This window comes from Phalacrocorax carbo, chromosome 1 (genome assembly GCF_963921805.1).
Source record: "Phalacrocorax carbo chromosome 1, bPhaCar2.1, whole genome shotgun sequence".
NCBI classification, from domain to species: Eukaryota; Metazoa; Chordata; class Aves; order Suliformes; family Phalacrocoracidae; genus Phalacrocorax; species Phalacrocorax carbo.
In genome coordinates, this window is record NC_087513.1 from 210,012,212 (window position 1) to 210,039,063 (window position 26,852).

The window sequence follows — 26,852 nt, forward strand, 5'->3', positions numbered from 1 at the left end:
GTCTATAGGCCTTCATGCTAAGGGGCTCCATTTAGAGAGTGTAATTTCACTTGAAAATTCTCAGCTTCTGAAATTCACTTCTCCCGTGTGCAGCATTAATGAATTGTCCACAGTGCTCAGCAGGCATTTTTAAGCAACAGAAATCATGCAATAAATCTGTTTAGACTTTTCAAAGTTTTCTTTTGTGGAAGTATTAAAGACTATTCAAGAAGATTTTTTTTTTAGTAGAAGTAGGTATAAGAAATGTTTCCTTTGTCAGTGTAATATTTTGCCATATTATAAAACTCACTTTTATATTGCACGATTTTACATAAATAATTTTAATCGATGTTGAAAACCATCACAGGGATAAACGAGAATCAAAACAGGAACTTTAGGTAAGAAGACTCAGCAGGACAGAACAGAAACAGATGATTCATGCCGTAAGCAACTATAACGTAAATAATTAAACTTCAACAATCCTGAGAGGTGGCAAAGTATCACCGCCCCTAATTAATGTGTTAATGATGGTATTTATGCTCCACTACAGAATCATAATGTAATTACAAATTCCCAGACAGCAGCACATGTTTCATAAGGGCTGAAGAGTTTTCCTATCAGTTCTGCACACCATGCTACTGATAAAGAGCAGTCTTATGCCCTCTGTGTGATTAGACCTCCTATACATTAAGCCTACACCATTGAAGTGCCAGGCAGCAGCATTCAAATCTTTGATGAATATAAAAAAAAGACAAGAATATACACATATCTCCCACCACATTCAGCAATACTAATAAGTCTTTGGAGAAGGAAAGCAAGTATTTCCAGGCCTGTGAACAGGACCCCTCTGTCCTGCAGCAGCCCCTCTCAGCCAGTATGATTTTGCTTGAAATACAGAAAGAGAACATGGAAGAGACTTAAGGGAGCAAGATGTGGCATGATCTTTACAACAGGATGTCATGGAGACTCCTCCCTCCCTTCTCGCAACATCTACCTACCTCCCAAAATCCACAGATCTCAGGTACCTTGCAGCTCTGCTGCTTTGTTGGCAACTGGAGGGCACACCGCTGCCTCTGCCGACGGCTGAACACCCAGGCGATAGGGGATGAGGCCAGAGGTGTAACAGCATGGTGACAAAGGATGGTTCAGACCACATCACAGAATTAGTATCACTGATACTATGACAGCGACGCACAAGAACTGATGAGCCAGAACAACTAGGTGTTATGCTTCGAGTTACAACACTACCGCAGGAATGATATCCTGGCCAATGTGGACCACGCACTGTGGAAGGTATCTACAGAACGCCACCAAATCATGCTTCAGGGCTATTAGAGGAGTTAACGGAGGAACCCAAATCTCAAATCACTACACAAGTGATTGAAAAGCATTAGACAGAGATGCTTTCAGGACACAGGATTTACACAGGGAGACCACTGGAAGAAGAGTGCTCCCAAACCAGTAACACAGTCTGCCGAAGAACGTAATTTCAATGTATGGATTCATCACTAAAATTGTTCCCAGCCCACCTCTTACAGCCCTAGTGACAGGGACCTTGACTCTGAAATTAATCCATAGCTATTCAGTATAATCTCAGAAGGGTTATTTGTTTTCTTCATGTCTATTCTCTCCAAAAGTATAATCTTCCCACTTTGCTCATTTCATCGTAAGTTCTCCTTCAACAAAGTCAAAACAGGAGAGGTTCAATCCACATATCAACCAAGATGCCTGCAAATTAAACCCCTTCCCACCACTCCCTGTGTGGATCAGGCCATGAAATGCAGGTGCAGGCTACAAGCCTGATTCTAATCAAACCAAGAGAATATTAGAAAAGTGCCCTCTCCCCTTTACTGCACCTCCCAGTAGCAGCAACAATTATCTCCCCTGAAAAAAACAGGTATGGCACAGGTGAAGATACAGTGTTCCCCAGCACATACAAAGGAACTATTGACTGGTTTTGCAAAAAACCTATAGACAAGGAGGGTTTCGAGTTTTCTGCAAGGGGCCCACACCAGCAACCGTAGCCATCTGTTCGGTCCATGAGCTATGGATTTTGCCAACAATTTGTGAGAATTGTCAGACCAGACAAGAAAAGTAAGCTCAGATTAGTCAGAGAAATCTATTCCATACTTAAAGCAAACAAACAAACCCCACAACTGCTATTTGCAGTCAGGGTACAACTGAGGCCCCTGGCCCCTCTATCCGCTGCTTTGGAATACAGACTTCGGTGCTAGAACATGGAGCGTAGATACAACAAAGGAAACTACTTCTCACTTTAAAGAGTTGCAACTTAACCGGGATATTCAAGACGTGGAACGTTTTGCCAAAGGGAATGAGAATTGCAACACCTCGAAATCTGCAGAAATACCGCACTATCCGGTCTGCGGCTAGAAGAGGCAGCTGAGGGAAGAAAATACCCCGTGAATGCCCACGGAAACTCCCTGCGCTCGGCTGGGCTGCGGGAAAACCTCCGAGCGACCCAAACTCCACCGGCGCGGCTGCCCCTCAGCCCCGCTCAGGAGCGCCCGGAGGGGAGCAGCGGCGACCATCCCCCTCCAACCCCCCCCCCCCCAAAAGCAGCCTCGTTACTGAGGGGAGCTGCGGGGCGGGGAGGCGGGAAGCCCCTACCTGCTGCCTGAGGTAGCGCGTGAGGTAGGGGGCGGCGGGCTGCGCGACGCCCCGGCGGTGATGGTGGCGGCGAGGGGGGGCGGGCAGGGCGCCGGCTGCCCCGAGGAGCGGGAAGAAAAGGAGGAGCCGCAGCATGGCCGGAGAGATCAGAGCCCACCCGCCGCCCCGCCGCTTTATAGCGGGGCGCTGACCCCCCGCCGGCGGGACGCCCCGGGGCGCGGCGGGACCCGGCGGGGGGGTGGGTGGTGCCGCATATGCTGCCCGCCCCGAAGGGGAAGGGCTATCCCGCACGTGGGGAGGGTGGGCACTGAGCAGCGGGGCTTTCCGATTGGCCGCGGGTAGCGCGTGCGCCCTTTCCCCATTGGCTACGGCAAGTTGAATGCGGTGTTCTGTTTCCTCTTCTGAGAAGGCGGTGATTGGTTGCTTGGAGCGTGTGGCTGGGTGCCGTGTGAGCGACCTGCGAGAAGGAAGCTGCCATCCTCGCTTTCCTATTGGGTAAATGAGGGAGCCGCGCCCTCCCAGAACTGCGTGCGATTGGGTGAGCGCCGCCTCTTCCCCGCCCCCCAGCGGCGCGCCCTTCCGTCGGCCGGGCTCTCCTCAGGGCTGGGGGCGTCACCTCCCCGGACTGAGAGGACGGAGCGGAGGGCCTGGGCGCGGGCACGGGCACCACGACAACCTTCTCTCTGCTCCTCCCTCGGCCTGAGGGCGGGGGGCGGAGGCTGGGTTTGGTCACAGAGGCAGATGGGTAAGAGCGGTAAAACGCGGGTAACTGCAGCGTTCCCGGGCGCTGAGCACAGCGTGAAGCGCCCGGGAGGAGCGGGGGGTGTGGGGTGAAGCCAGGCGGCTCCCTCCGTTCTTCAGCGCCCTTGTGCCAGGCTCGGCCGCTCGCTGCCGACCTCCGGGGCCGCCTCGGGGCTGGGGCGGGAGGAGGCTGGTGGTTATGGGGCAAAAGTTGCAGTGTGAGACCTGTTACGTACAGCTCTTCTTGTGTGCTTTGATTTTTGTTTCCCCTTAGGGAGAGATTTAAGGCAGTGTGCCCGCTGGAGGGCAGCAGGCACTGGTGGGGATCTGGGTGAGGTTCCGGGGCTGTCGAAAGGCGACGACGCTCTTTGGAGGCTGGCAGAGGGGAGCACCTGGAGTGCCTGGCTGGGTATGTGGATCCGGAGCCTTGTTTTGTTTTGTTTTGTTTAATTAAAATAACCCAAAGTAAACCAGATGTATTTCAATCAAGAGGGCCAGCCGTGCCCTGGGGGGCATCGAGCCCTGCATCGCAGCCGGGTGAGGGGGGGGATTGTCCCGCTCTGCCCCGCGCTGGGGCGGCCTCACCTCGAGTGCTGGGTGCAGGTTTGGGCACCACAGGACATTAAGGGTATAAAGCTACTGGAGAGTGTCCAGAGGAGGCCACAGAGTTGGTGAAGGGTTTAGAGGAGAAACCCTACGAGGAGCAGCCAAAGTCCCTTGGTTTGTTCAGCCTGGAGCAGAGGAGGCCGAGGGCGGCCCTCATGGCGCTCTGCAGCTGCCTCCCAAGGGGAGGAGGAGGGGCAGGTGCTGATCTCTTCTCTCTGGTGACCAACGCCAGGACCCGAGGGAATGGCAGGGAGATGTGCCAGGGGAGGGTTAGGCTGGGTGTTAGGAAAAGGTTCTTCCCCCAGAGGGTGGTGGAGCCCTGGAACAGGCTCCCCAGGGAGGCATCACGGCACCAAGTCTGGCGATATTTAAGAAGCAGTTGGAAAATGCCCTTAAACACATGGTGTGAATTTCAGAGTTGTCAATGATCCTTGTGGGTCCCTTCCAACTCAGGACATTCTGTGGTTCTATTTATACTATCCTTTTTTAACTTGCATCCAGATAATGAATACTGTATTTCTACCAAGGAGAAACGGGTGTAGACCTTGAGTCTGTTTGCTGTAAAGGGAGCTCTTATCAGAGGCTGCATAAATACATACGTGCTATGCTTTATCTCCCATATTTCGGTTGAATACTTGAAGCATTCACTGGTTTCTGGGGCATGGGAGGGGAGTTATTTTTTTAAAAAGTGCAAATAACTGTACTTTTTTAACTCACAGCTATGTAAACAACAGTTGGAATGCAAAGCACCTGCTGGTTTCTTCTAGTCCACCTTCTTGGGCAATAACAAAATTGGACTTAATTTTATTATTTCTTCTCTATATGTTGGTAAACTAAAACAAGATAGTTCCCTTTTGGCAAGAATTGAAAGCATGCACAATTTAATATATTAGGTCAAATGAGTCTCTGTTAATAATTGTTCTGAAAAGAGATTTTTTTTAAATTCAGTTTTGTTGGCCCTGAGTAAAGCTTTTAGTTTTTCTTGCCTCTGTTTTTCTGGCCTTTCTACCATATTGGGATATCTGATTTTTTTTTTTTCTTCTCTGAACCTCTCAGAGCAATCGGTTTAGTCACTCACATTTTTCTAGTACTCATGTTACAGATCTTGTTTTTACCAGAATGCTGAGAACAGTGCCCCCAGGGGCAGAGGGATAGCCTGTAAGTTAAACTTTATGTTTTGGTGGCAAACTATGAACAAAATACCATTGATTATTGAATGAGTTTTAACGTGTAAAAGCTGTACTTGAGTGTCCTTTATCTCTTTGGCCTTTTGGCTCCCTGGGGGAGTTAAGGGATGAAGAAGTGAAATTCACTTCCTATTCTGAGTTCATTCTGCAGTTTACATCGAAGACAGATGTATATTTAGCTATTACTGTGGGAAAGTACTTTTGCAAAGAAGGATTTTTAAGGTGTGTTTTACTTCAACTGTAGAGAACGTTTTGGCCATTTAAGTTGGATCTCTATGATTTGAAGTACTTTAGGGTATTTTTGTCTACATCTGCTGAGAAAAGAAGTTAACTTTCTAAAATAGGGGAAGTTTCCTAAAAATAGATATTTTGGACAGTATAGTGATAATAAAGGCAAGGTAATTCTGCAGAAAAGTAATGATGAATAAAAATTATTTACTTATTTATTTAAATTTGTCAGCATTTATTTGTCATTTCCACACATTGTCTTTGTTGAAAGCAACAGCGAATACTGTAGAGCTGTCTCTTTGGCTGAAAGGGCATGAGCGTAGTTGCCGTTCCGAGCCCTTTTGAGATTTTCTAGGCATCTTCTCCTTTCAAAGCCATTGGTATTGAAGGTGTTTGCAGAATTACAAGCGTAGAAATGTTTCAGTTTTTAATGCCATGCTGTGGCTTCATTCTGAATTAAGGAAAAAAATCAAACAGATTTGCTGCAGTGCCGTGCTCAAGGGTAGTTCTAATAAAGATTCCCTAAATCCAAGGGGGAATTGGCATGACTTATCTGCGGTGGTGTGTAAATATCATGAACACTTGCTTCTTATTACATATCTTAATTTTTTTTTCTTTTTAAAGGGTTAATTAAGGGTAATTATAGATGTTGCATCAATTGGGCTACCATTTTCAAACAGAGATCGTAATTTCCTGAGGGCTGCCTTTCAAAATGTTCAAACAACTCAGGTAAAGGCAGTTAATATTAACATCTCATAAAATGAGAACTCTTTGAAGCATTTTGACCTACTTGTTTCAGGTGATGCTGTGAGCACATGAATAGTGTGAGAGGACTCTTGGCTGCCTCTGTAATTTCTGTTCAGAACTCCTGCTTCACCTATCCTGCCTGTCAAAAATGCTTTTCTAGGCTGATACTGGATTCTAGGAGGTAGGTCCTACTTTGGGGATTGTTAACTGTAACTGTCAGAGGCCTTGGGGATCTCTGGGAGCTGGACACAAGTTAAAACAAATTGGTGAAAATCTAGCCATTGTAGAAGTAGGTGCTAATTTCAGATATTTGTGTTACGTATCACTGGTTATGTCTCTCTGTATTCCAGTAGCAGCTTGGAGGTTGTTATTGATCAAGAGTTCTATGGTGTTCAGTGCCATGCAGCACTGAAGGACAGTTTATGAGAATAAATGATGTGTGTTAATAGCTTCCAACTGCATCCCCCCACAGCCCACTTCTTCGGTGCTGTTTCTAAGTTGGAAAGCATTGGTAGAAAGTCTCTGCAAATCAAATCCTAAATTTTTCCCCCTCTCATTCTATATGTACAATGCATCAGGCAGTCCTGTAAGGTTCTTCCATTTAACTGTGTATCCAGAAATGTGTGAGCTTTCCTTTTTAATCCCACTGTTAGGTGGAATCTACGATACACAGAAGAACAGTAAATCTATGAATGTCACTGCTAAATGGAAGGAGCTGACTTCGTAGAGCAAGAATATCTGTTATTTCAGATGCTAACAGTGCTGTTTCTGATGATTTTTTGAAATCTAGGTATTATACTAAAACTACAGGAATAAAAATCCCAAACTGGAACAAAATGCAAAAAATGGGGGTGCAGGGAGTTCAAAATGAGTCCCCAGCAGGTCATTCAAAGCCCACTTTTTCTCTCCAATTTCACAACAGACTAGCATTTAATAAATCAATAAAAAAAGCCAGAGGGATTCTGTCATGATACAGACACCTTGCTGAGCCTACGGTGAGATTAATGCCTCAGAGTAAAGAATAAGAAAGAATCTTACCATGTGTAATCGAATATTTGATACATTATAGTAGTAGTACTTATGGCTGCAGGTAAGTTCTTACTAGAGCAGTAATTAACAGAAGTTCACGTATTCAACCTTTTTTTATTCTTATACTGTCTTTTGGCAGGTTTAACTGTCTAAAATGTGGCTGCACAGGTGAAGCTAAAGATGCAAGCTACAGATATAGATTGGCCCTAAGGATTGCTGACACTAAGGATTTGTTTGATATTACCGTGTTTGGCAGTTGCTTAGATCCATTCTTTGGGGTCACTGCAGAAAATCTGCAGAGGTGAGGACTGGTTTGTTTCTAACTATAGAGCTGCTGCTTTTTCTTCAGCCTAAAAAAAAATGAGATGAGCCTGGGTGGTGGGGAGACGAGTGGGAAGAAGCTGCTAAAGTGCTCCCTTCTATCATTTCCTTGGTACCCATCACCTTAAGAAAATGCTGAAATTTTGTTTCTTCCTGAAATCTTGAAATTTTGAGATTAATTACTACATAAGAGATCCTCTACTTGTCTGTTGAAGGCAGGTACCACCTGCTAAGTGAGCTTCACAGTTTGGTTCCTTGTGTCCTTCCTCCCTTATCCGAGATGATTGAATTTCCTTTGTCTAATGTCACATTACTCAGTAAGTTGCCTTTTCCAGAGATTTAGAAATATTTTTTTCTCAGGATTTTAGAAGAAGAATCTTAAGGTAGAGAGAGTGTCTTCGGGGTTTTTTTTTTGTTGTTTTTTTTTAGCCGTTTGGATTTTTAAAAAAAAGCATGTACATTATGACTTTAATTCAATATGACCAGATTTTAATTTAGCAAGGAGGGATTTCTAAGAAAGCCTGGTAGTCCTCAGAGCCTGACACCTACATTGTAAGCTTCAGGCTTTCTGATATGTGAAACTGCTAGGATGGGATAGTTGGATACATTCACTGCTTGTTTCTCAATTCTGTTATTTTCAAATAACTTCTGTTATCACTGGGTCAAAGGTGAACACTTATTAAATCCCATATTAGCAGCATTAACAACATACTCATGGCCAGCATTCCACACTAGACGGCTGTACTACTGTCAGCTGTGAAAAAGAGAGTTGTTTGCATGTCTTGATATGGATGCTGCTGTTGCTGTAAAGGTGTGGGCAGGAAGGATGTGTAAGCAATAGCAGCACGTTGACAGCGTTATGCAGTCATTGCATTGATACAGAAATCACAGTCACGCGGGGACCACTCAAAAGTTGTGTGTATATTAAACCTATTCAAAGCCGTTGTTTTACTTCTGTTTCACTAACAAATTAGGTAAACTAAATTGATATATAGGTTCATGGTTTCCTGTTTTCACTTTATGTTTAGTTTAAGCTGCCACAGTATCTTCTCTTTAGCATGTGTTCAACCTATACTACAGCTAAAATGCTATGTAAGGCTTCCTCTGTTGGTGCGATACTTCTGTGTTTTTACTCAAGGTGTATTCAAGACTTCAATCAGCTGTCAGGAGAAACCAACGCAGAGGCCTGTCCAGGAGTGTTAGTTCAAGCAGTGGAAGCCTGTTTCATTGGAAAAAGATTTATATTTGGAGTGAAGGTAATATCTCATCCACATTACTCTCTTATGATGAGTTTTTTCAATAGCTTGTAGCCAGCTGGGGGCATAGACTGAGTTACCAAAACATCGTGTACAATGTCTTTTGGGAATTTGAGAAAATTTAGGGGTAGGACATGGGAACAATTCTGCTCCTCTTCCCCCAGACTCCTGTGTTATTTTAAATGAGTTGCATCCAAAAGTCATCTCTGAATGGCAGTAGTCATCCTGACAGCTTGTCAGGGCTGCTTTTCAGAGAGCCCAAGCAGTGCCAGCTCCTGTGCATGTCAGTGACAGCTTGGAGAGTCTGTAAAAAAAAAAAAAAAAACCACGTACAGTTCAAGCAAGAAACAGACTGTCTTTTCAAGCACTGCCCTACCTTCCCCGTGCAGCTGAGTCTCCTGGTGTCTGAAATGTAAGGAGAAACACATCCCCTTACAGCATTTTGATACTTCTGGATATAAGAACATGTTTTAAAATGTTGATGAAGGACTGCTGTTCAACGTATGCATTTGTGGCTCTTTTATGTGTTTAACAGACTTTGGAATATTAGTTCTCAGTAATATTTCCATAGAAACAGTCTTCTAAGTTCTCTTCAAGTGGTGCTTGCGCAAATCATTCATATTATGAAGTCTGTGAACTAAATCCTACCTGGCAGGTGTTTTTCTTCTCCCACAGGTACCATGAGGTTTATATCTGAGCTGAGACTTTCCTAGTGCACAGCATCTTATGTAATGGACCCATTTACTTTACTTCACTTAACTGGACCCATTCACCAGGTCTCTAGGTCCAATGCCTTTGCAGATAGAAGTAATCCTGCACTCACAAGGAATGAACACACATTTAGAGACCATTTTGTTTGTCCAGCCTTTGGCTGCAGACATTTCTGTGTAGTTGTGTTCAGCTCTGCACACAGTTGCACTCTCCCAGATAAAACTCACAATCAACATTACATGCTTTCCTAGAAGGGCACTGTCCTTGGCTAACAGCCTTCAGCCTCAACCTTTGCGTAGAGTCAGGGAGTAGGAGGGTTGTTGAATTTGAAGACAGACGTATTTGCTTGCTGGCCTCTCTGGCATTGCCAGACCTTGAGGGGGAGGTGAAAAAGGGTTTATTCACCTCTTGAAACATTAGATAATGCCCTCGGCTTTTAATGGCGATTTTCACCTGTAATTTCTATGTGGAGAGAAGCAGGTTCTGTAAAGAATTGCAGCTGAAGGTCCTTTGAAATGCTGCTCTCCAAATAAATCTGAGAAGATAATGGTTGTAGCTTATTTCCCTTTCGCAGAGGTAGCACATAGAAAACAGCTTTGACAGCTGAGCTGCCAAGTCAGTACTGCACAGTACAGCACTCACCAGAGTGCTTTGCTTCAAGTACTGCCCGCGCCTCCTGCATAAAAGAAAAGCATTGGCCTTAGGCAGCTCGCCATTTGCACAGAACTGCGCTGGAGGAAGCCCGGAAGCACCCAGTGCCCTAAAGGGAGGAAGAAATTTTGTGTGAAGTCCTCTCTTAGAATTCTTGTTTGTTTTTCCAGCTCCAAAATTCTGCGTAATTGCAACAAGCAAGGAACCGCTTGCTGTGATGCCCTTTATAGCCCTTGCCAGTGCGTATTTCCCAGGGAGTACTGCTTTGTGTGATGGACTGTTTTTTATTCGCTTCCCTGCAGATCCTGACAAAGAGCGAGACCTAAATTTAAGCCTAACTTAAAAGACATGAGTTAAGTTTTTTTTCTATCAAAAAATAAAGCATTGCACTAAGTTTTTGTTGTTTTGTTTTTTTTCCCTTCCTCCCCCCAGGATTTTGCAAGGGAAGATAGAGGGCATTCTGCTGCCAACAGCATCTTGCAAAACCGTTCCAGAATTAATAGAAGTACAAAAAACCTTACAGCTTGCCAGATCTTCCTGCCAAATGCTGCTGTTACTGGCTTCACCGTTATCAGCTACTTCCATCGGCTCCTACAGTCGGCAGAATTCAGGAGCTGTAATAACAGCTCATACTTACCTGATGCGTCTTCAGCTCCAATAGATGAACCTGTCAGTGAGCTCAGCAGCTTGTCTAGCCTCAGCAGAAGCTCCTGTTTTGTTCAGTCTCATGGCAGAGAAAGTTTTTTAGGGTCCTGGCAGCAGTCCTTCAGCCTGACTTCATCTGTTGCTGGGGTGACAGTGGAAGACTTTCCCACTCTGGAAGTGGGAAAGCTGGTAAGTGAACAGCATGACCAAGAGGGGTGGGCTGTGTCTGCAGAATCATGCAGTGTAAGCCTCAACAATCAAACTCTTTGGGATTCACAGTTTTGCAGCTCTGCTGTGAAGGAAAGGGATAAAGAGGAGGATAATGAATTGAGTTCACAGCCCGGTCGGACTGACAGTACCTCTGCAACTGATAAATTAGAGAGAATATTCTCTTCAAAGACTGAGCCATCACATGGAAACAGTTCCAGGTTGTTACAGCATCCCTTGGAATCTGGGGTAAAAAGCATTTACCCAAAGACTAATAGTAGAGATTATTCTTACCCAGAAAAATCCCACAACTCCCTTTTTTACAAGAGAGATCCCTCAGCTTCTGACCATGTAAATGTAGCTGGAGTATCTCAGACAGACTCAGTGCTTTGGGATGATCTCCCATTCTCAGAAAGCCTAAATGAATTTTTAGCCAGATTAGAAGATGGTAAGAGTGGTGTAACATCACCCAGCCTTGAGGCAGGCAAACATGCCCTTCTTGAAAGTAACAAGTTGGGTGTAAATCCTAACAAATCGTATCCCAGGCAAATCCTAGTAGCTGGTGATTCACCTAAAACGAGCCTCTCGGGGAGGTACTTGCCACCAGCAGAGAATGATAGCTGTGAGAACATATCGTTTGCTTGTTTTCAGTTGAATGCAAAGTCTCCAAGCGATGAGGTGTCACAATGTGAGTCTTCCTCTAATGCTTTATCTTCAACTGACAAGGAATGTGGAGCATCTTGCTTTGCACCTAACCCTCATCTACTTATTCTGTCACAGTCCTTGCCGGTTACATCAGAGCCTTCTGCTTCCGAGAGCAGAGATGTGCAGTCCAAAGAAGCAAATATTGACATTTCAAAGTCAGCTTGGTCTTTTATTAGTCTGCAGCCTACTGCTGAACACAGAGAAACCTCCTGTTTAAAAATGAGCAAGGGAGCTACCTGTCTGTTTTCTGCATATTATAGCTGTTTCTCTGGTTGTACAGATAAAGAAAATTCTTCTACGCCAAGCCAAAGGACAGATCTTATGTGCACAGGGGGATGGGACTCTGATCCAGCAACTCCCAGCAGCACAAGAAGAATATCTAAAGGAGAATTAAAACCGTTGACAGAACTGTCAGAAAATACCTTCAAAAGTGTTAATAGGAGAGAGATGCTATGGAACAGTATCCTCCCTGAAGGCAGCTACAATGCTTCTGCTGATCTCTTTGATGAAAGCGCAAGAGAGGTAGCAAAACCTGTAGAATTCTTCAATAAATCCTGTAATTCTTTAATACAGGAAGATATTGTGACAGAAAAGGTCACAGCTCCTGAATTGGTGCTTTATCCTGGAGATGTTCCCTGTAACAGTTCAAAATGGAGCTCATCCCTACACCAGTCCCCTCCTGTTTTCAGTCAGCACAGTACACCAGTAACTCGCTCCTCCTGTGAGTCCGAGGGCAATTCAGTCAGCGCTCAAGACTTTGTTCCTTATTCACAGTCAACTCCTTTGACAAAACCTTGCCAGAAACTGTGGCCTGTTGAGGAAAGCAACTCTTTAGTCCCTATCTTCACCCCTAAAAATCCCGCTAAAATCCATTCCAAATGCAAGCGATCCAGGTCTTCCTTTCAAAATGTTCTGTTGCAGCAGCTCACTGGCAGGTTAAGGAAACGGCAAAGGCCAGGTAACGGGGAAAACAAAGACAGTAACAGCGCTGTTTCACAGCAGTTCCTCAGCAGCCAGCTGTCTGCCAGCTTGGAGGAGTGGGTCCCTCCATCTGCAAACAAAAGGCTGAAACCAACAGCATCTTTACGCTTTAAAACAGGTGCCCGGGCTACTGACTTGCAGTTGACCTGTGGGCATGCGGGCAGGAACCCTGTTTCTGAGAGCAAAGAGAAGAGTGAAGATTATATGTGCTCCAGAAATGAGAGATTAAACCCTGGGAATAGAGCTGGGATTCTAACAACTCCTGTATCTGCAGGCATCACCAAGGCCTTGTTTTTAAATGATACAATCCTGGAAACTTGTTCCCCTTCAGAAGACAAGAATCTCCTCTCAAGTGCAAATTACTCAGGGGGTGTTTTGGAGGGGGCAGCTGCCTGGTCTCCTGAGTTGTTCTTCCAAGCGCAGAGCCCTTTTTCCAATAAGCCTAAACACTGAAAAGAGATTTCTATGCTGTGTTCTTTTTAATTGTTTTTAAGACTTTTGGGAAGGAGCCGGTAGAAGAAAAGATCTGTTTAAAAACAATTATATTGTTTATGCACCTATTGGCATATGTATCCCTCAGACAAGGTGTGTTTATTTGCAGATCTTTGTACCACCGAGATGGGGGAAAACAGAATTTGCAATTACTTTCTTTTATGTAAGTTAACTCCAGAACGTGCAATAAAAACTTCTCTAAATGTGTATTTAGTAGATCTCACTTTATCAAGTACAGGTAGGTGAAGTGCTTTAGCCTTCAGTGTTGTCTTTTTATCATGAGAAGAGCCCTGGAGTCTCTGTCTGCTCCAGACGCTTACCTGATGACTCCCTGTGGAGAAGGGCCAAGTTTTCATCAAAGAATTTTGAATACCACATGGGAGCCTTGTATTTGAGCCCACTTGGGATCCCAGGGCAGAGTTGAGCTGGGTGGAGGGGACCATCCTGAGAGGTTGGTAGCAGCTCCCAATTTCTCTGTAGGCTTTTTCAAGTTAAAGTCTGCAAGTGGCAGATTCCTGGCAGCATCTTTCCTCTTCCTTGCTTTGGGGTCTTCCATATCCCCCAGCCAGAACAGCTCGATGTAGGAGCATTGAGCAGAGAGGTCTTGGTGCTGCTGCTGCAACGTTGTAGGCCGGGTGCTGCAGAAGGCTGTGGGAACCCGATGGCACAGCATCCCATCAGTCTGAAAATGCTGACTTGTAGAAGCAGACATGGGCCTAAAATTACTTGCTGCGGGGGTTTTTCGTGTACAGAATGGGTATGCGCCATAGGCATTGTGACTGGTGACAAGGAGGCTTTGCTTGGGTCATTCTCTGCTACAAGTAGAGGTTACTACAGTTCTGTGTGTGAAGCCTCACTTCATTTCTCATGTACCCACTTGAGCTCCAGACTCAGTGTTTGGTCAGAAGGGTTTTGTGGCTTTGCATGCAAGGAACAAATTGAATCAACACTTATATCTAAAGGACTTTACTTTCAGGTTATAAAGACACCACCTCTGCCTTAGGAAACATGAGAGGCAGAAGCTGCTGAAAGTCATATTGTGGGAACCTATCATTTTGTGTTCATCTTGTTCCTGGGCATTTTGCTTACGCTCTGCTGTGAGTCACTGTTGCACTAAGATGGCCAATGGAAGCAGTGGTTGGGAGGGATGAAAAAAACCAGGCCTTTGGAACTGGAGCTGTAACGCTGTGTGCCTTCGTAGCGCTTCTGTAAAATACGTATGTACCTGCTCTTTATTTTCAGGAGACTTGGGGAAGTATGAGGGCAGTTAGTCTCTTGCCACCTTTATCTGCTACTTTTAGCGTGGATCAGCCTTACAGAAAACATAGGTAAACCTTTTCAGTTTCTTGGTCTCTACGCTAAGTTCTGCACCTTCTAATCAAGTGCATTTCTAGCAGGGTACTAGTGAGATGCAGCCTCTCCTACCGAGGGCACAGTGTGCTGAGGCTGCAGCTCTCCCGCAGGCTGGCTGAAGCAGTTTCTCACGGGTACACAGCAAGTCTGCACAGGCAAATTCACTTTACAAAGAAGTTTTTCCGTAGCAGTCAGTGTGGATTTGGGTTTTTTCACTACTGACAGTTGAGGAAATTGAGGCACAGGTTCAGAGACTTGCCCAGCACTAAGAGAGCGTGCAGCCTAGCTCTGGATATCACTGAAAGACCTTAACTAGCAAACCATCCTTTCTCCTTGCTGTGCTACTTGGCAAGGTACGCAAGCACAACCCGAAAGTTCTTCCTTGTATTTAAAGAAGCTGCAACGGTAGGTGGCAGTGGCAAGAGGCTTGAGGTTTCTTCTTAGAGATCTGAGCCGAGATCCCTGCAGTCCCTGGATCCGAGATGTAAACAGAAGAAGAAGGAGCATCTGTTTATAGCAAAAAAGGCAGGGGGGAAGCAGAATTAAACATAACTTGTTGACCAAAGTAACTCCAAGCATTGTACCTGTGAGTGGAGTCACTCGTTAAGTGCTGTGCCAGTGACGCCCACCTAAGCCTCCGCTGCAGACCGTGGCCATGCTGTGGGCGATACACAGAACCCTGCACAGGGTTTCTCAGCACAGCCAAGGGGGTGTGTCCGTAATAGAAGACACACAGCCTCTATAAGCTGTCAGTGACTTGCCCAGCTGAGCTTTAGTCCTGCATGTGCCAACAAAGAGCACCAGAACTGCACCAGGGTTGCTTCAGTCAGGATAGCGTGGGGCTCTAGGGCGAGCCCAAGTGAGCAAGCCTATGCTTGTGCCTACACTTACCAATGCTCTGCCTGTTCAAAAGATTTTTATTGCAAACAAAATCCTACTTAATGAATCTATGTTAGGGGCAAGTGGAAAAGGAGTAAGAAATGTAGCCTGCCTGGAAATGGTAAATCTGCATTGATAGCTTAGGTAGAAGAAATAAAGGGAAAGACGGCATTACTCATACACAGATCACTGAGCACAGGGAAGGTGATACTGAAAGGGTTTTAAGACATCAGTGCTCAAGCAAAGCAAGCTTGTAACTATTTCCACTACGTCCCCCCAGATAACAGGAGACTCTGGTTTTGCTGGCTTTTTAAGCACTCCCTGGTGATGAACTGGACAGATTCCCACTTTATCATGGGGGTTAGACCGGGTCCAAGTGATACACCAGAGACTTGATGTGGCTAGCAACAAAACACTGCCAGAACTTCTACATCATATACCTGACAGCATCTTGACATGTAATGTTTTGTCCAGCATGAGTGATTTTATTCAGCAGAGAATTCACCTGCATACTACTCTAAGCGATAGCTTTGGTGCAAGCTGATATAATTATAAGCTTGTACAAAAAGAATAAAGCTCAGCATGTTTAATTCTGAAGGTAATAAAACTCCTGAAAATGCATACCGGGTTAGTCGTTGAGTCCCTGTGCACAGAAATCCATAAATCAAGACTAGATTTTAAATTAGGTTTGGACTGTCTGCATGATACCATTGAAATTAGTGCAGGGCAGTCAGATCTCCTGTGCTTTCTGCGGGAGGACTGCGCGCACAGAGAGACACCAGAAAGTACTGTTGTGTGACAGGCCCCTGTCAGCAAGATGACATCTTCTGGGCAGAGCTCCCCAAGCGCTCAGTAAGAAAACTTTGTACATGAGAAGATGGAGGAGAGGCAATAAGCTGTCTTGGTTTTGCTCCTGTAGTCTGTCAGTCTTTCATTTCTCCCCCTGGGCAGTTTGTTCCCGTTTTGCAGGGAGCTGTTGTGCTCCTATAGTCCTTTTGCCCACAGCAAAGCCTGGCACAGGCTGTGCCCTTGCTGCTACACCTGCTGAAGAAGAAGGTTGCACATCCCACCGGTTACATACTCCTTGTAAGGAAGAGCTGCCACTCTTCACCTGTCCCTTACCTTTCCCCAGGAAGAGCTTGACCTGGCTTCTCCAGCCATCTCCCCCCAGGCACCACCCTCCAGCCCTCCTCTCTTTCAGTAAATACTCAGCTCCAGCTGTCTGAGCTTTAGGGGTGTTTTCTTTCCCTCCCTTTGCCCACTTCCTACCTAGAAGCATGCAGGGACTTTTCCCTCTCCAAATACCTCTCTGTTTTATCACTGACACAAAGTGCCAGCTTCCTGGGAACACGGAGCAGATGGTCCAGCCCTCATGTCAGACACTTACCAAGTAAGGAGCTTCAAGGTCAGTGGAAGAGGCAATAAAGGACACATGGTGTCTTCAAGCTTCACAGCTCATTTCTCAGTTTAAGTGTTAGCTGAAGTAATCTTTGATGTGGAGCAGAGCACAGGGGAGGGAACCCCATCCCCAGAATGAATCAGAGCACAAACTTTACATATTGACTAAAAGGCTAAAGGCTTAAAATGGGAGATCTTGTCCAAAAGGATTCTAGGCCCCCAGAAAGGCAGGTCACTGGGGAACTCCAGTGCAGTTCTACGAGTGTGAAGAGAGCAAGTTGAAGGCTGAAAAGAAGAGCTAGCATTAGAGAAAGAAAAAAGAGGTACTGGGAATAAGAAACAACTGCAGCATCCAACCATCACCTTCAACACAAACCTAGCATCTTGCTAGGATAAGTTTAACCAGCACAGGTTTGCAATGACAGTGAGTGAAGATGGTACCTCTGTCAAAGACCACCCTCTAGTGACTGATGCCGGCATTTCAAACTTCGCTATCATCTCTCTTGTGAATAAAATTTTTTCTTCTGCTCCAGTACAAAGGGGCACTGCTGTCAGCATGGACACAGCTCTGCTTTTGCTCTTCTTGTGAGGTCTCAATGCTGTGAGAGCCTTGGTATGCTCAGCCCAAGCAGAAAATCCTTAGAAGCCATTTATTTGTTGGTCTGAGTTTAAATCATGTCAAGTCAATCTGTTTTGTACGTATTAAGGCAACTTTGCTTTGCAGTGCAAATAAAAAAACCAAACAAACCAAACACTTTAAAGACCAAGTGGAAAGGATTAAACATTTATTTACATACAGATACATACATAAGCAATTTCTAGGTATAAAAAGGACATTACAAATAAACATGAAGCATCATACATTCATCATCCTGGTCATCCAAAATACATTCCTTTCTCAACCCCACTGTACCACACTTGACAACAGGAACTTAAAAAAAACACAGACAAGCCAAATGCTTCTGATAGTCAATGATTCACAGTTTGGCGATTTGCTCACACCTATACCCTTCCCAGCACTACCCCAGCAACTCGAGATCAATGGTCCGACCAGCTGTAGTGCATTTTCTCACTGAAATGGTTGTGCTTGATCAACAAGAAACACGTCCTCTCCTCATCCTTCTGGCCACGTGTTTAGGAAGTGGGGATCTTGCTAAAATTCTGTACATTGTGCTAAATTCACAATTGTTGGGGAAAAGACAGTAGACCTTTGTGGGAAAAACTCCAACACAGGAAATTCCTTTAATGCTGTGACTTTCCTGGCATGGAAGTTGCAAACAAAATGCTGCTTTTAGTGCTTATGCAGGTTTTTAAACTACAACTCAGACTACAGTTGATGGTATAAAACGTACTTTGTTCATGCTGTAAAAGAAGAAAATACGTGCATCAATATTGATTTGCTAGTAATCAAAGCTGAGAGTAATTCAGGTTTTCTTCTGAGGAAATGAAGACACCTTTATAGCATCTCCAGAAGTGATCATAGCTTTCAGGAAAGAGGAAACATTTCAGACTCAAAAACCTAAAGGTAATGCAGAGCACGACAAACTTGTCAGATAACATTACAAAGGGAAACAATCCAGTACACATGAAATTAAAATGCCTACTCAACGTATTAATGAATTCAGATGAGCTGGGTGAGTCTTTCTGTATAGATCAAAGGCAGTTAGAAAAAAACCTCATGATCTGCAAATTCACAGAACAGCCAAATATGTGCAGCAGAACAGAGTGAAGTGGAAATAAAAGAGGAGCAGGAAGAGCCTTGTCCCATATTGACAACTGAGTGACTGCAGCTGCTCCAATCTCAGGGGTTTTTTATTTTTTTTCCTTTTGTAAACAGCTGTGGGGAATGAAATGGATGTAACATATCTGCAGTGCATCTTATTATGCTAAAAACCATGGCACATTTTAAACTACTTGTCTAATTTCCAGAGATAGACTTGTCACTCTAAACCAGCGTAGCAACAAGCACTGGGCTTCCTCCATATCTCATTGATGGCCTTTTCCCCCCCAAAACATTGGCTTAAGAAGTTGGTTTTTCCTCTTCCAGTGCTGACTGTATGTGGAGGCCAGCGGTAAGGCTTCTTCCAAACAGTCTGCAAGAGCTGAGGAAATAGCAGTGCCTGAAATCACAGCAGTCCTCCCTGCCGTAAACCAAACATTTTATTCTCGCTCCATTAAAATGTCAAAACGGCATTCCCCTCTCCTCCGCTTTCCCCTCCATAAAGGCTGGGGACACCGAGACCGTTACATTTACTAAAGCTCATGCCAATGATGCAACCCAGACCCTGGGAGATATTCACACCACCACCCAAGTGACAGCACAGAATGACTCCTCCTCCACACAGCCGTAAGTCTCCCTGGACAGAGAGCATCCTCCTCCTCACTGGGGATTTACTCACTTGCACCGAACCCCCACTGATTCTCAACATCTGAATCTCTCATATTAGTCCCATAAGAAAGGAAACATTCCTTACAGGATGCCCTGGCTGAGAACAGAGGACAAAGTGGAGGCACAGAAGACAAGCCACGGATGCTCTTCCTTCTACCTAAAGCAGGACTCTGATCCAGTGGTTCATGCAACCAGGCCCATTTCCAGCCTGAGATCTCCACAGCACTTTGGTTTCCCCTTCTCACAGTGCTCCCATAACACCAGCAGCACACCATGCAGGGCACGAGCAGTACTGGGAACATGCAGACTCATGGATGAAAGGTAAAGGTACTGGAGGAATCAGGCTTTGAAAAGCTCTGAGGTTTCCATTCTTGTGACAGGAGACACACCAGACCCCTTGATCACTGCCCATGAAAGAAGAACAGTACTTTTAACATCCTCTCGCCCCAGGGACCCGTGTGCAGCTAAAAACGTGACTGACACAGGTTTTGGCCATGTCAGGTGCCTGTAGACCAGGGCTGGACTCCAGAGGATGCTCGGCAGGGACACCGCTGCAGCGGAATCGCAAGTGTGCATATGCTTGGGAACATTGCCCCAGGACAAGCAGTAGCAGAAAATGCTAAGGTGCAAATGCATAGGTGGCACCTGCTTCTTGAGTTTAATTGTAGCACTAACCAGAGCTCAAATTATCTTCTGAGCTTGCTGGAAAAGGATAACTGGTTCAACAAATGTGAGCACATCCAGGAACTGCTAATAGCTAGTTATTAATGTAAAAACAAAGACAATATCTGAGTACAGTACAGCCAGCTCCTGATTATCCAGACAGATGAGCTGAACTGTTAACCCCAGCTATTCTCTTAAAACCAGACTAATTTTTCACTGATAACATTTACAACCTAAATTATACTCATTGCCATCTCAGTTTCTGCTACATCTGGGTTATCTTTCCCTGGTTATCTAGTTGACTACATTTGGAGGGGCAAACATCAGAGATGAGCTTTTTCTTCCTGGATCTGTGGGGCTCCGGGGCAGGGTAAGACACACCACTCTCAACTCATATGGCATAGTTTTTACTTCTGGTTTAAATTACAGCTCATTCACATGAAGGGAAAGGGTGTGACGGCATCCATGGGTGATGACAGCCAACTATCTATCTCGGCTGGATATACTACAGTGCGGTAAAAGGAGGCTTTGGGCCAGTTTAGCGAGGTGGTGATTAGTGAGGTAAGTCAGAGCAACACAGCAGGCTACTTTGAGCACCTTGCATCATGGTCAGCATCATTACCCTGTTGTCTATTTTCCCAGCCAAAATAAATCCTGAACTGAGGCAGATGTGAGATCTGTAACCTTTACGGTACATTTAACTACAGCGCAAGTGGATGATCACATTTCAAGGAAATGACCAGTTCCCATCGAGGCTGCTTTCCTTAGGGTGTACTAGTCACTTGTTGGAAATCAAGTGTCTCCCCTCCACTCATCATCATGAGAAAACAAGACTGTCCTTCAGAATGATGATCCTTTGCTGCCTGTGAACAGTAACTAGAGCAATTACTACCCACAGCAACCAGAGGATAGCCTTAACACAAGGAAAGAAAGGTTGGCTTCAAAAGCCAAATTTGTTCAGATAAGCAAAGTTTATAAAAACTAAGGAAAAACCACCAAAACATTTTTATGTAACATCTTTCACTGGGCTTTCGATACTAGAATTGATCAGAGTTTCTTTCAGCTCCAGTGGGTTTTCTGATGAACCCTTATGTACATCAATATTTCAGAGAGTTTCCATACTTGCTCACTAGGAATTCAAAGTGTCTTCTAGAAACACCTTTTCTAACTGAGTAAGCTCAGAAAGATCGTTGTTGGTAGGAGCAACACCTGTGAGGATATTGGGTACTTTGATATTGAAAGCAACAGAATGCAGAAGAATCTCAGGTGAGACTCAAATTCAAAGCATTCTTTATTAAAATCCAGAACAATCCAACTTTAGACCATAAATGCCTTTTTTTAAAAAAGACGATGGGATTGAGGAAATCTTGAGTAGAACCATCCCTTTACCTTGCATTTTCTGCTTCACACAGTCATCCCTCCCCTTGCACAAAGGGCTACAGCACTCACTCTGCCCCACAGCCAGGAAAGAGTTTCTGTGATAGCTTCTCCAGCCATATCAGGCCATGATGACACCACACGTCCCCGAAGGGCAGTGTATCCTGCATGTTTGCTCAGCCTGTTTTAATAGCTGGAGAATTTCACCTGTCTTCCAACTGAATCCAGCCTGACTACAGAAATCATACCAGCAAAACACCTCAGCCTGATTTATAGACAGTTCTTCATACTGAAAAGAGAAGACAAGTGGAAAAGCTGCTGAACAAACAGCAGTCCTTAGGGACAACGAACATGGCAAAACCCAGTGGGTTTGACTAGAACTAATTGCATCCCTTGTCAGCAAAAGCTCAGGAAAGCCTGTTGTCCCACATAGGCGCACCCACCACGCTTCTGCATCGCTAAGTTCGACTTTCCCTCTTTTAAAATCACTGTCTCCTGTGTCAACCTCAGTCTGCTGCTGTTATTACTGATGCTGAAGGAATTCAATAGCCATTAACCACTAAGCCTAGACCAGCAGGAGCCAACTGTTACCAATATAGCTATTTCCAAAAAGACAAACAGCACCAGCAGGCTGACAGGTTTTAAGGGCTGTTTCATGCATTCTACAGCAAACAAAGTATCTTGTCTGACAATTTATTATCTGTGGTTTTCGTTAAATAATGATCACAAAACCATTTAGCATTCAGCACAAACACGTTTGACTGCATGCTCAAACAACTTACCTGTAGGTTAAATCAGGACTTCGGTGTTAGAGGTAGGAAGAGGCACCCAGTGTCCCCTTCTCTATAGAGTTCATAATTTCACATTTTCCATCATAGGTTTTTGTCCTGGAGGGCATTTTTTTCCCTTATGCTTGCTCTCGCATGGGGAACACAGATAGGAACAGAAGGGAGTCATGGCTTGTCCCAGCAAACATGCAGTGTAAATACCCAATGCAAAATACTAGCGAGTACTTCACCCACGGTGATCCAAAGCACAGAACATTTGGTGGTTTACCCAAGATCAGCCTGACTGAATCAGTGGCTAAACTGGAAAAGAGTTTAGAACATCCAGTTTCCAGGAGATGCTTTTACTAATCTCTCCAAACAGGACTCCTAGATTAAACAAACATTTGTTGACCGTCCAACACTGGTTTCTGCTTGGAACTAATCATGTGCTAAAAATTTTCAAGAAAAAAATCTTATATGGGACAACTATGAAAAACCCCGGAGTAAGAAGATTCCTTCACGGCTGTGAATGTATCACCCCGAAAATACATCAAAATCTAGTAGCCACACTAAAATCAGTGCCTTACTCTCTTGACAGTAGAGAACATTTCTAGACAATTTTGGTCCAATTATATCAATTCTGCATGGATTTTTGGATGCTCGACCCAGCAAGCATCACAAAGCTTTTACTGTTCTCTCAAAAATCCACTCATCTAGCAAGGTGTTGGCCATAGTTGGAGAGATGATTGTCATAATGGGGTTTTGTGGGTTTATCTACTTTTATTTTTCAAGACTTTGATCACTAGGCCAGGGAACTAAGCTGTCATTAGCAGTTGATAAAGCTTCTCTTCTAGTTGGGAAGCCTTCAGCAGTGGACCAGACTGCAGAGGAGAAGATAAGCCCCCAGTGCTACGAGGGGAGATGGGTTGTACGCACTAGAGAGATATTCAGAGGTGTACAAAAATAACTCCTGTAAAAGGAATTACTACAATAAAATATCACTTCTTCAACAGGCAGTGTGTTTGTTAACTGCAGAAAAAGGAGCAAGTTTCAGACTACAGCTTTGGCTTATGACTATATAAAATGCTGCACATACCACCATTGCTTCCTTTCAACTTCTTAAATGTACACGGAATATATTTTGAAAGGAATCCTTTCACATTTGTCCCTGGAGGAGTCAGATACTTCACTGTAGCATCAGCCCAACTGCAGCATCCAACCCCATTGCAAAAGCACGTCATTGTCTCGGGATGGAGTCCTTGCAAGGGGAAGGTTTGCTGGCAATAAAAAGACCCAATGCTTGGAAGCTGGTAGGCAGCTAGTCGCCAATATAGTCACCCGCAGGTTAGGAAAGCACTGGAGAAAAAGAGACTTAGCCTTCTAGAAACTCTAAGTGAATACCCATGAAAATAAAGTTAGTTTCTGCTATTTGACCAGTTCAGCTTGTTTGGTCGTGATGATGCATTAGAGTTCAAACTCCAGAAGTCACACGAGGAGCATTTTAAAATGCATTTATAGCAGTACTCAGAAGGAATGAAAAATACCAGCCCAGCTTTGATCCTTCTGGAAAACAGGCTGAGGAACCCACAGCAGCTTTAGTGTGCAGTCTCCTTCCTCCTTGATTAACTCAAACAGCCCTGCCCTATTTGTTATCAATTACATGCTGTAACACCCTAAGCCTTGCTCTAAACAGCTGCCCAAGAGCTGTGCAGAGTCAGCTGTCTCAGAATTGGGTGGTCTTCACAAGCTTATTTGGGGAATGCTCAAGACCGACATTGCTCTTTGGCAGTCTCTACCACACAGCCCAGCACAGCAGAAGCCACCAAGTCCCACATGTTACTAAATCCTCTGGGTTACACCACGAGCAGAGACTGAAAAGGACCAGTACAGGCCAGCACAGCAGATGACATGTCCCCCAACATCTCACACTTACAGCAGCACTTTGCTAAGTGTTACCTAAATGACAAACAAGCCTTGTACCACAACTTCTACATCTTCCTTTTTACTGCTCGTCATAAAAGAAGAAAGTGACCTAAAATATAGCAAGAAAATACTAAAAACGGTGATGTGACACACTGATCCCCCCTCTCTCTGACACAGAGTCAGCTCTCCATTACAGATCAAAGGCACAACATGACACAGCCCAAAGAAGTCTTTCCAGGAAAATGTGAAAAAGCATTTTAAAATGCCTTTTTTTTTTATTATTGTTACTCATTTCAAGAAGTACTTACTGGCAGCCTTTTATGACAATACAAAAGCTCTGTTATAATCTTCAATAAATGCCAAATAATATTAAATTGATTAACTCTAAATTACAGCATATCACAGCCATGTAATCACCAGAAGATATTTTCCAGATTAGCTAAACTGAATTCAAACATCTGAAAATCATTTTTCATGTGCGCATTCACTATCTTCCAATTTCGCTTTAACATGTAAATTTGCAATGCATTATTTGCATATGGCACTAGAGGTGTAATAACATCGCAAAGTCCATAGTGCTTCCGCTTCAGGGCGTTTGTAGAAGCTGCCTAAACAGTTACATGTACACGGGAGTCTGAGATTAAGAGTACAAAGCAAGTAAATTAAATGACTCTACAGCCCCAAACCTGAAAGCGACTCTAGCAGAGACTAGATGACAAGAAGATACCTTCGGGAGCATCGTGGAGAGCAGTTCCACAAGGTGAGTGCTGGATGGGTCAGACAGAATGATACCACTTGCAGCCCATTGCTACTTCCACTTAGCATTAAAAAAAAAAGCTCTACAAAATTGTACGCCTGCCTTTCAACAAGAATGTATCTACAAGCTTTATTTTTAAGCCAGACATATTGCAGCCTGCCACTTCAAACTGTGCTCTCTTTGAACCCTTATACTCAATCCATGCACACATGAGATTTCAGCCGTGTCTGGTGTGCTTTTTCCAACTCCACCAATAATGTTTCCCAAGGCTGATTTTTCACATTAGGACATTACTAATTACAGGAGGGACGGTTAATTTTCTTTTTTTTTATTTCTGGAACATCCTTTCATCCTATGTTGGATATCAAAGCAGCACAGTCCTTTCCGACTATGTTCAGGCCTGGAAAAAGAGGTAACAAGATATTTTTTTTTTAATGAACAGCGCTAATTAGTGTTTTTTCCTAACCAGCCTAGGTTACACATTCAGAGGACAGTAATGTAGTAAGACTACATTTGGTCTACAGAATATTTGCTGAACTGCTAGCACCAAAGGGAGCAACTGAGCTGTATCCATGTCTTCTTAAATCTTGAAAATGTTGATATAGGTAACTTTTTTTTTTTAATTCCATGTTCATGAAAGTGCCTGTAGATGAGAGACATAACACTGTTTCAAACACCAGAGTCCTCCATGAAGATGTGCTGGCACACGCTATATACATGTCTTAAGAGCTCACCCGCTGGCAGCCCAGAAGATTGCCAGCGTAGTCCAGGGTCAGTGTTCATTGTTGGGTTTTTCTTTATTTTTTTAATTTTAAAAAGGACAAAACATCTTGTTCTGTAAGAAAGATTTTGATCTCTTCAATGTCTTCAAGAGGCTGCTCTAGTCTCCCACAGAAGGAAATGCAATAGCTCACGTTCTGCATTACATGAAGTGTTTGTGCAACTCTCCTTTTCCTAACCCGCTCCAGAGACTGCAAGAAAAATGAAGTTTAAACCATGTTATATTCTGCTACGTTGCCATGCAGCTGGAGCCTTCAGCCTGCCATGCTTCCAGGTCTGCAACCTGACTCAGGGTAAGTCAGATGGGTCAAAGCAGCAGGAATTCCCTTCAAGGAGATAAATCCCAGCAAAAAAAAAAAATCCTCTTGGCCCATGGCAGAAAGGGAAATCATATGCCAGCTCTTTAATTAAAATTACAGCAAGTCAAGTAGCTGATACTTTTCCCCTCTCCTGGTAAGGGGGATGAGACATTGTTCACAAGGGTGTTCTGTCGTGCCTCGCTGATCAACCGGCAGGCCAAGTCCAGGAAGAGTTTTTCCACATTATCCGATTCTTTTGCTGAGGTTTCCAGATAGTACATGTCCTGCGCTTCAGAAAACTCTGCAGCTCTTTGCTGGGAGACTTCCCTCTTATCAGCTAAATCAATCTTATTACCTGCATTGATAAAATATTTTAGAAAATGAATTAATTTGACTTCCAAAACAAGAGAAACAGAAGTTGATAAGGGACAAAGAAGAGTCTGGGGTTGCATATATGTATGGATAGTGGTTTTGTTGTGAAACTTAGTGCTTGCTCTCCCCTCCAAATAATAGATTCCCTTAAACACGTGACCAAGTTCATTTAATATCAGCTCATTTAATGGAATATGCCCTGTGAACATCCAAGTCAGTTAGCTGTAATTTAGCACCAGTGCATCTGTTTGCTGCTATCAACCAACATTAAAGGACTTCCATTTTAACATCTACTGAAAGTTCTCCTGTCCTTGCTCTGAGGAACACTTGAAATGTCAATTATAGCACATGAGACACAAACCGTGTTATTTCTCATGTCGTTACAAGCTTTAAAAGAAGCCTGGCATGGAGGGCTGCTTTCCTATTTCAGTATTCCCCTGAAGGATTTGGCTGTTGAGGCTGAAGAGGGACAGGCTTGAGGGGGCACTCGCAGAGCGAGGTGGGGCAAGAAACAAGCCCATTCCTTTGGAGAGCTCGGTTTAGCAGAGAGCTGATTAATGCCTCAAGCAAGCGTCTGATATAATTATAGCCTATTACTGGCCACTTCACTCCAAACATGATGTTTTTGCCATAAATTAATCTTACAAAGAAGATAACAGAGCAGGACCTGCGATAACAGGAGGCTGTGTCTATGGAGTCAGCAGGTTCAAGAGGAAACATCTCCTGGCCTCACTTCTACCGGCAATTTTGTGATAACTACTGGAAGACCACACTTCCACTG

The 26,852-nt window shown here is 44.3% G+C and overlaps 4 protein-coding genes across 6 annotated transcripts in view; 1 reads left to right on the top strand and 3 right to left on the bottom strand.

The window, feature by feature from the left end:
* The window catches only part of PRCP (prolylcarboxypeptidase), a 36,204-nt gene extending 33,331 nt beyond the window's left edge, over positions 1–2,873 (bottom strand). Inside the window, exon 1 of the mRNA XM_064441407.1 lies at positions 2,608–2,873. Coding sequence (XP_064297477.1) covers positions 2,608–2,742 — 135 coding nt within the window. The 5' untranslated portion in view covers positions 2,743–2,873. The remainder of the gene's footprint in view (positions 1–2,607) is intronic.
* The window catches only part of PRSS23 (serine protease 23), a 289,202-nt gene extending 272,701 nt beyond the window's left edge, over positions 1–16,501 (bottom strand). Inside the window, exon 1 of the mRNA XM_064441410.1 lies at positions 16,492–16,501. The gene's annotated coding sequence lies outside the window, so the exon portion shown is untranslated. The remainder of the gene's footprint in view (positions 1–16,491) is intronic.
* DDIAS (DNA damage induced apoptosis suppressor) lies at positions 3,167–13,321 on the top strand. The gene is made up of 6 exons (XM_064441408.1): positions 3,167–3,352; positions 3,623–3,757; positions 6,169–6,297; positions 7,285–7,446; positions 8,605–8,722; positions 10,517–13,321. Exons 3-6 carry the CDS (start codon positions 6,185–6,187, stop codon positions 13,073–13,075), a joined length of 2,952 nt encoding a protein of 983 aa, XP_064297478.1. The 5' UTR covers positions 3,167–3,352; positions 3,623–3,757; positions 6,169–6,184; the 3' UTR covers positions 13,076–13,321.
* Positions 16,502–17,516: 1,015 nt separating the features above from the next.
* The window catches only part of RAB30 (RAB30, member RAS oncogene family), a 53,887-nt gene continuing 44,551 nt past the window's right edge, over positions 17,517–26,852 (bottom strand). For all 3 annotated transcript variants that reach the window (XM_064441425.1, XM_064441426.1, XM_009501453.2), the window contains one exon: positions 17,517–26,054. In XM_064441425.1, coding sequence (XP_064297495.1) covers positions 25,804–26,054 — 251 coding nt within the window. In that variant the 3' untranslated portion in view covers positions 17,517–25,803. The remainder of the gene's footprint in view (positions 26,055–26,852) is intronic.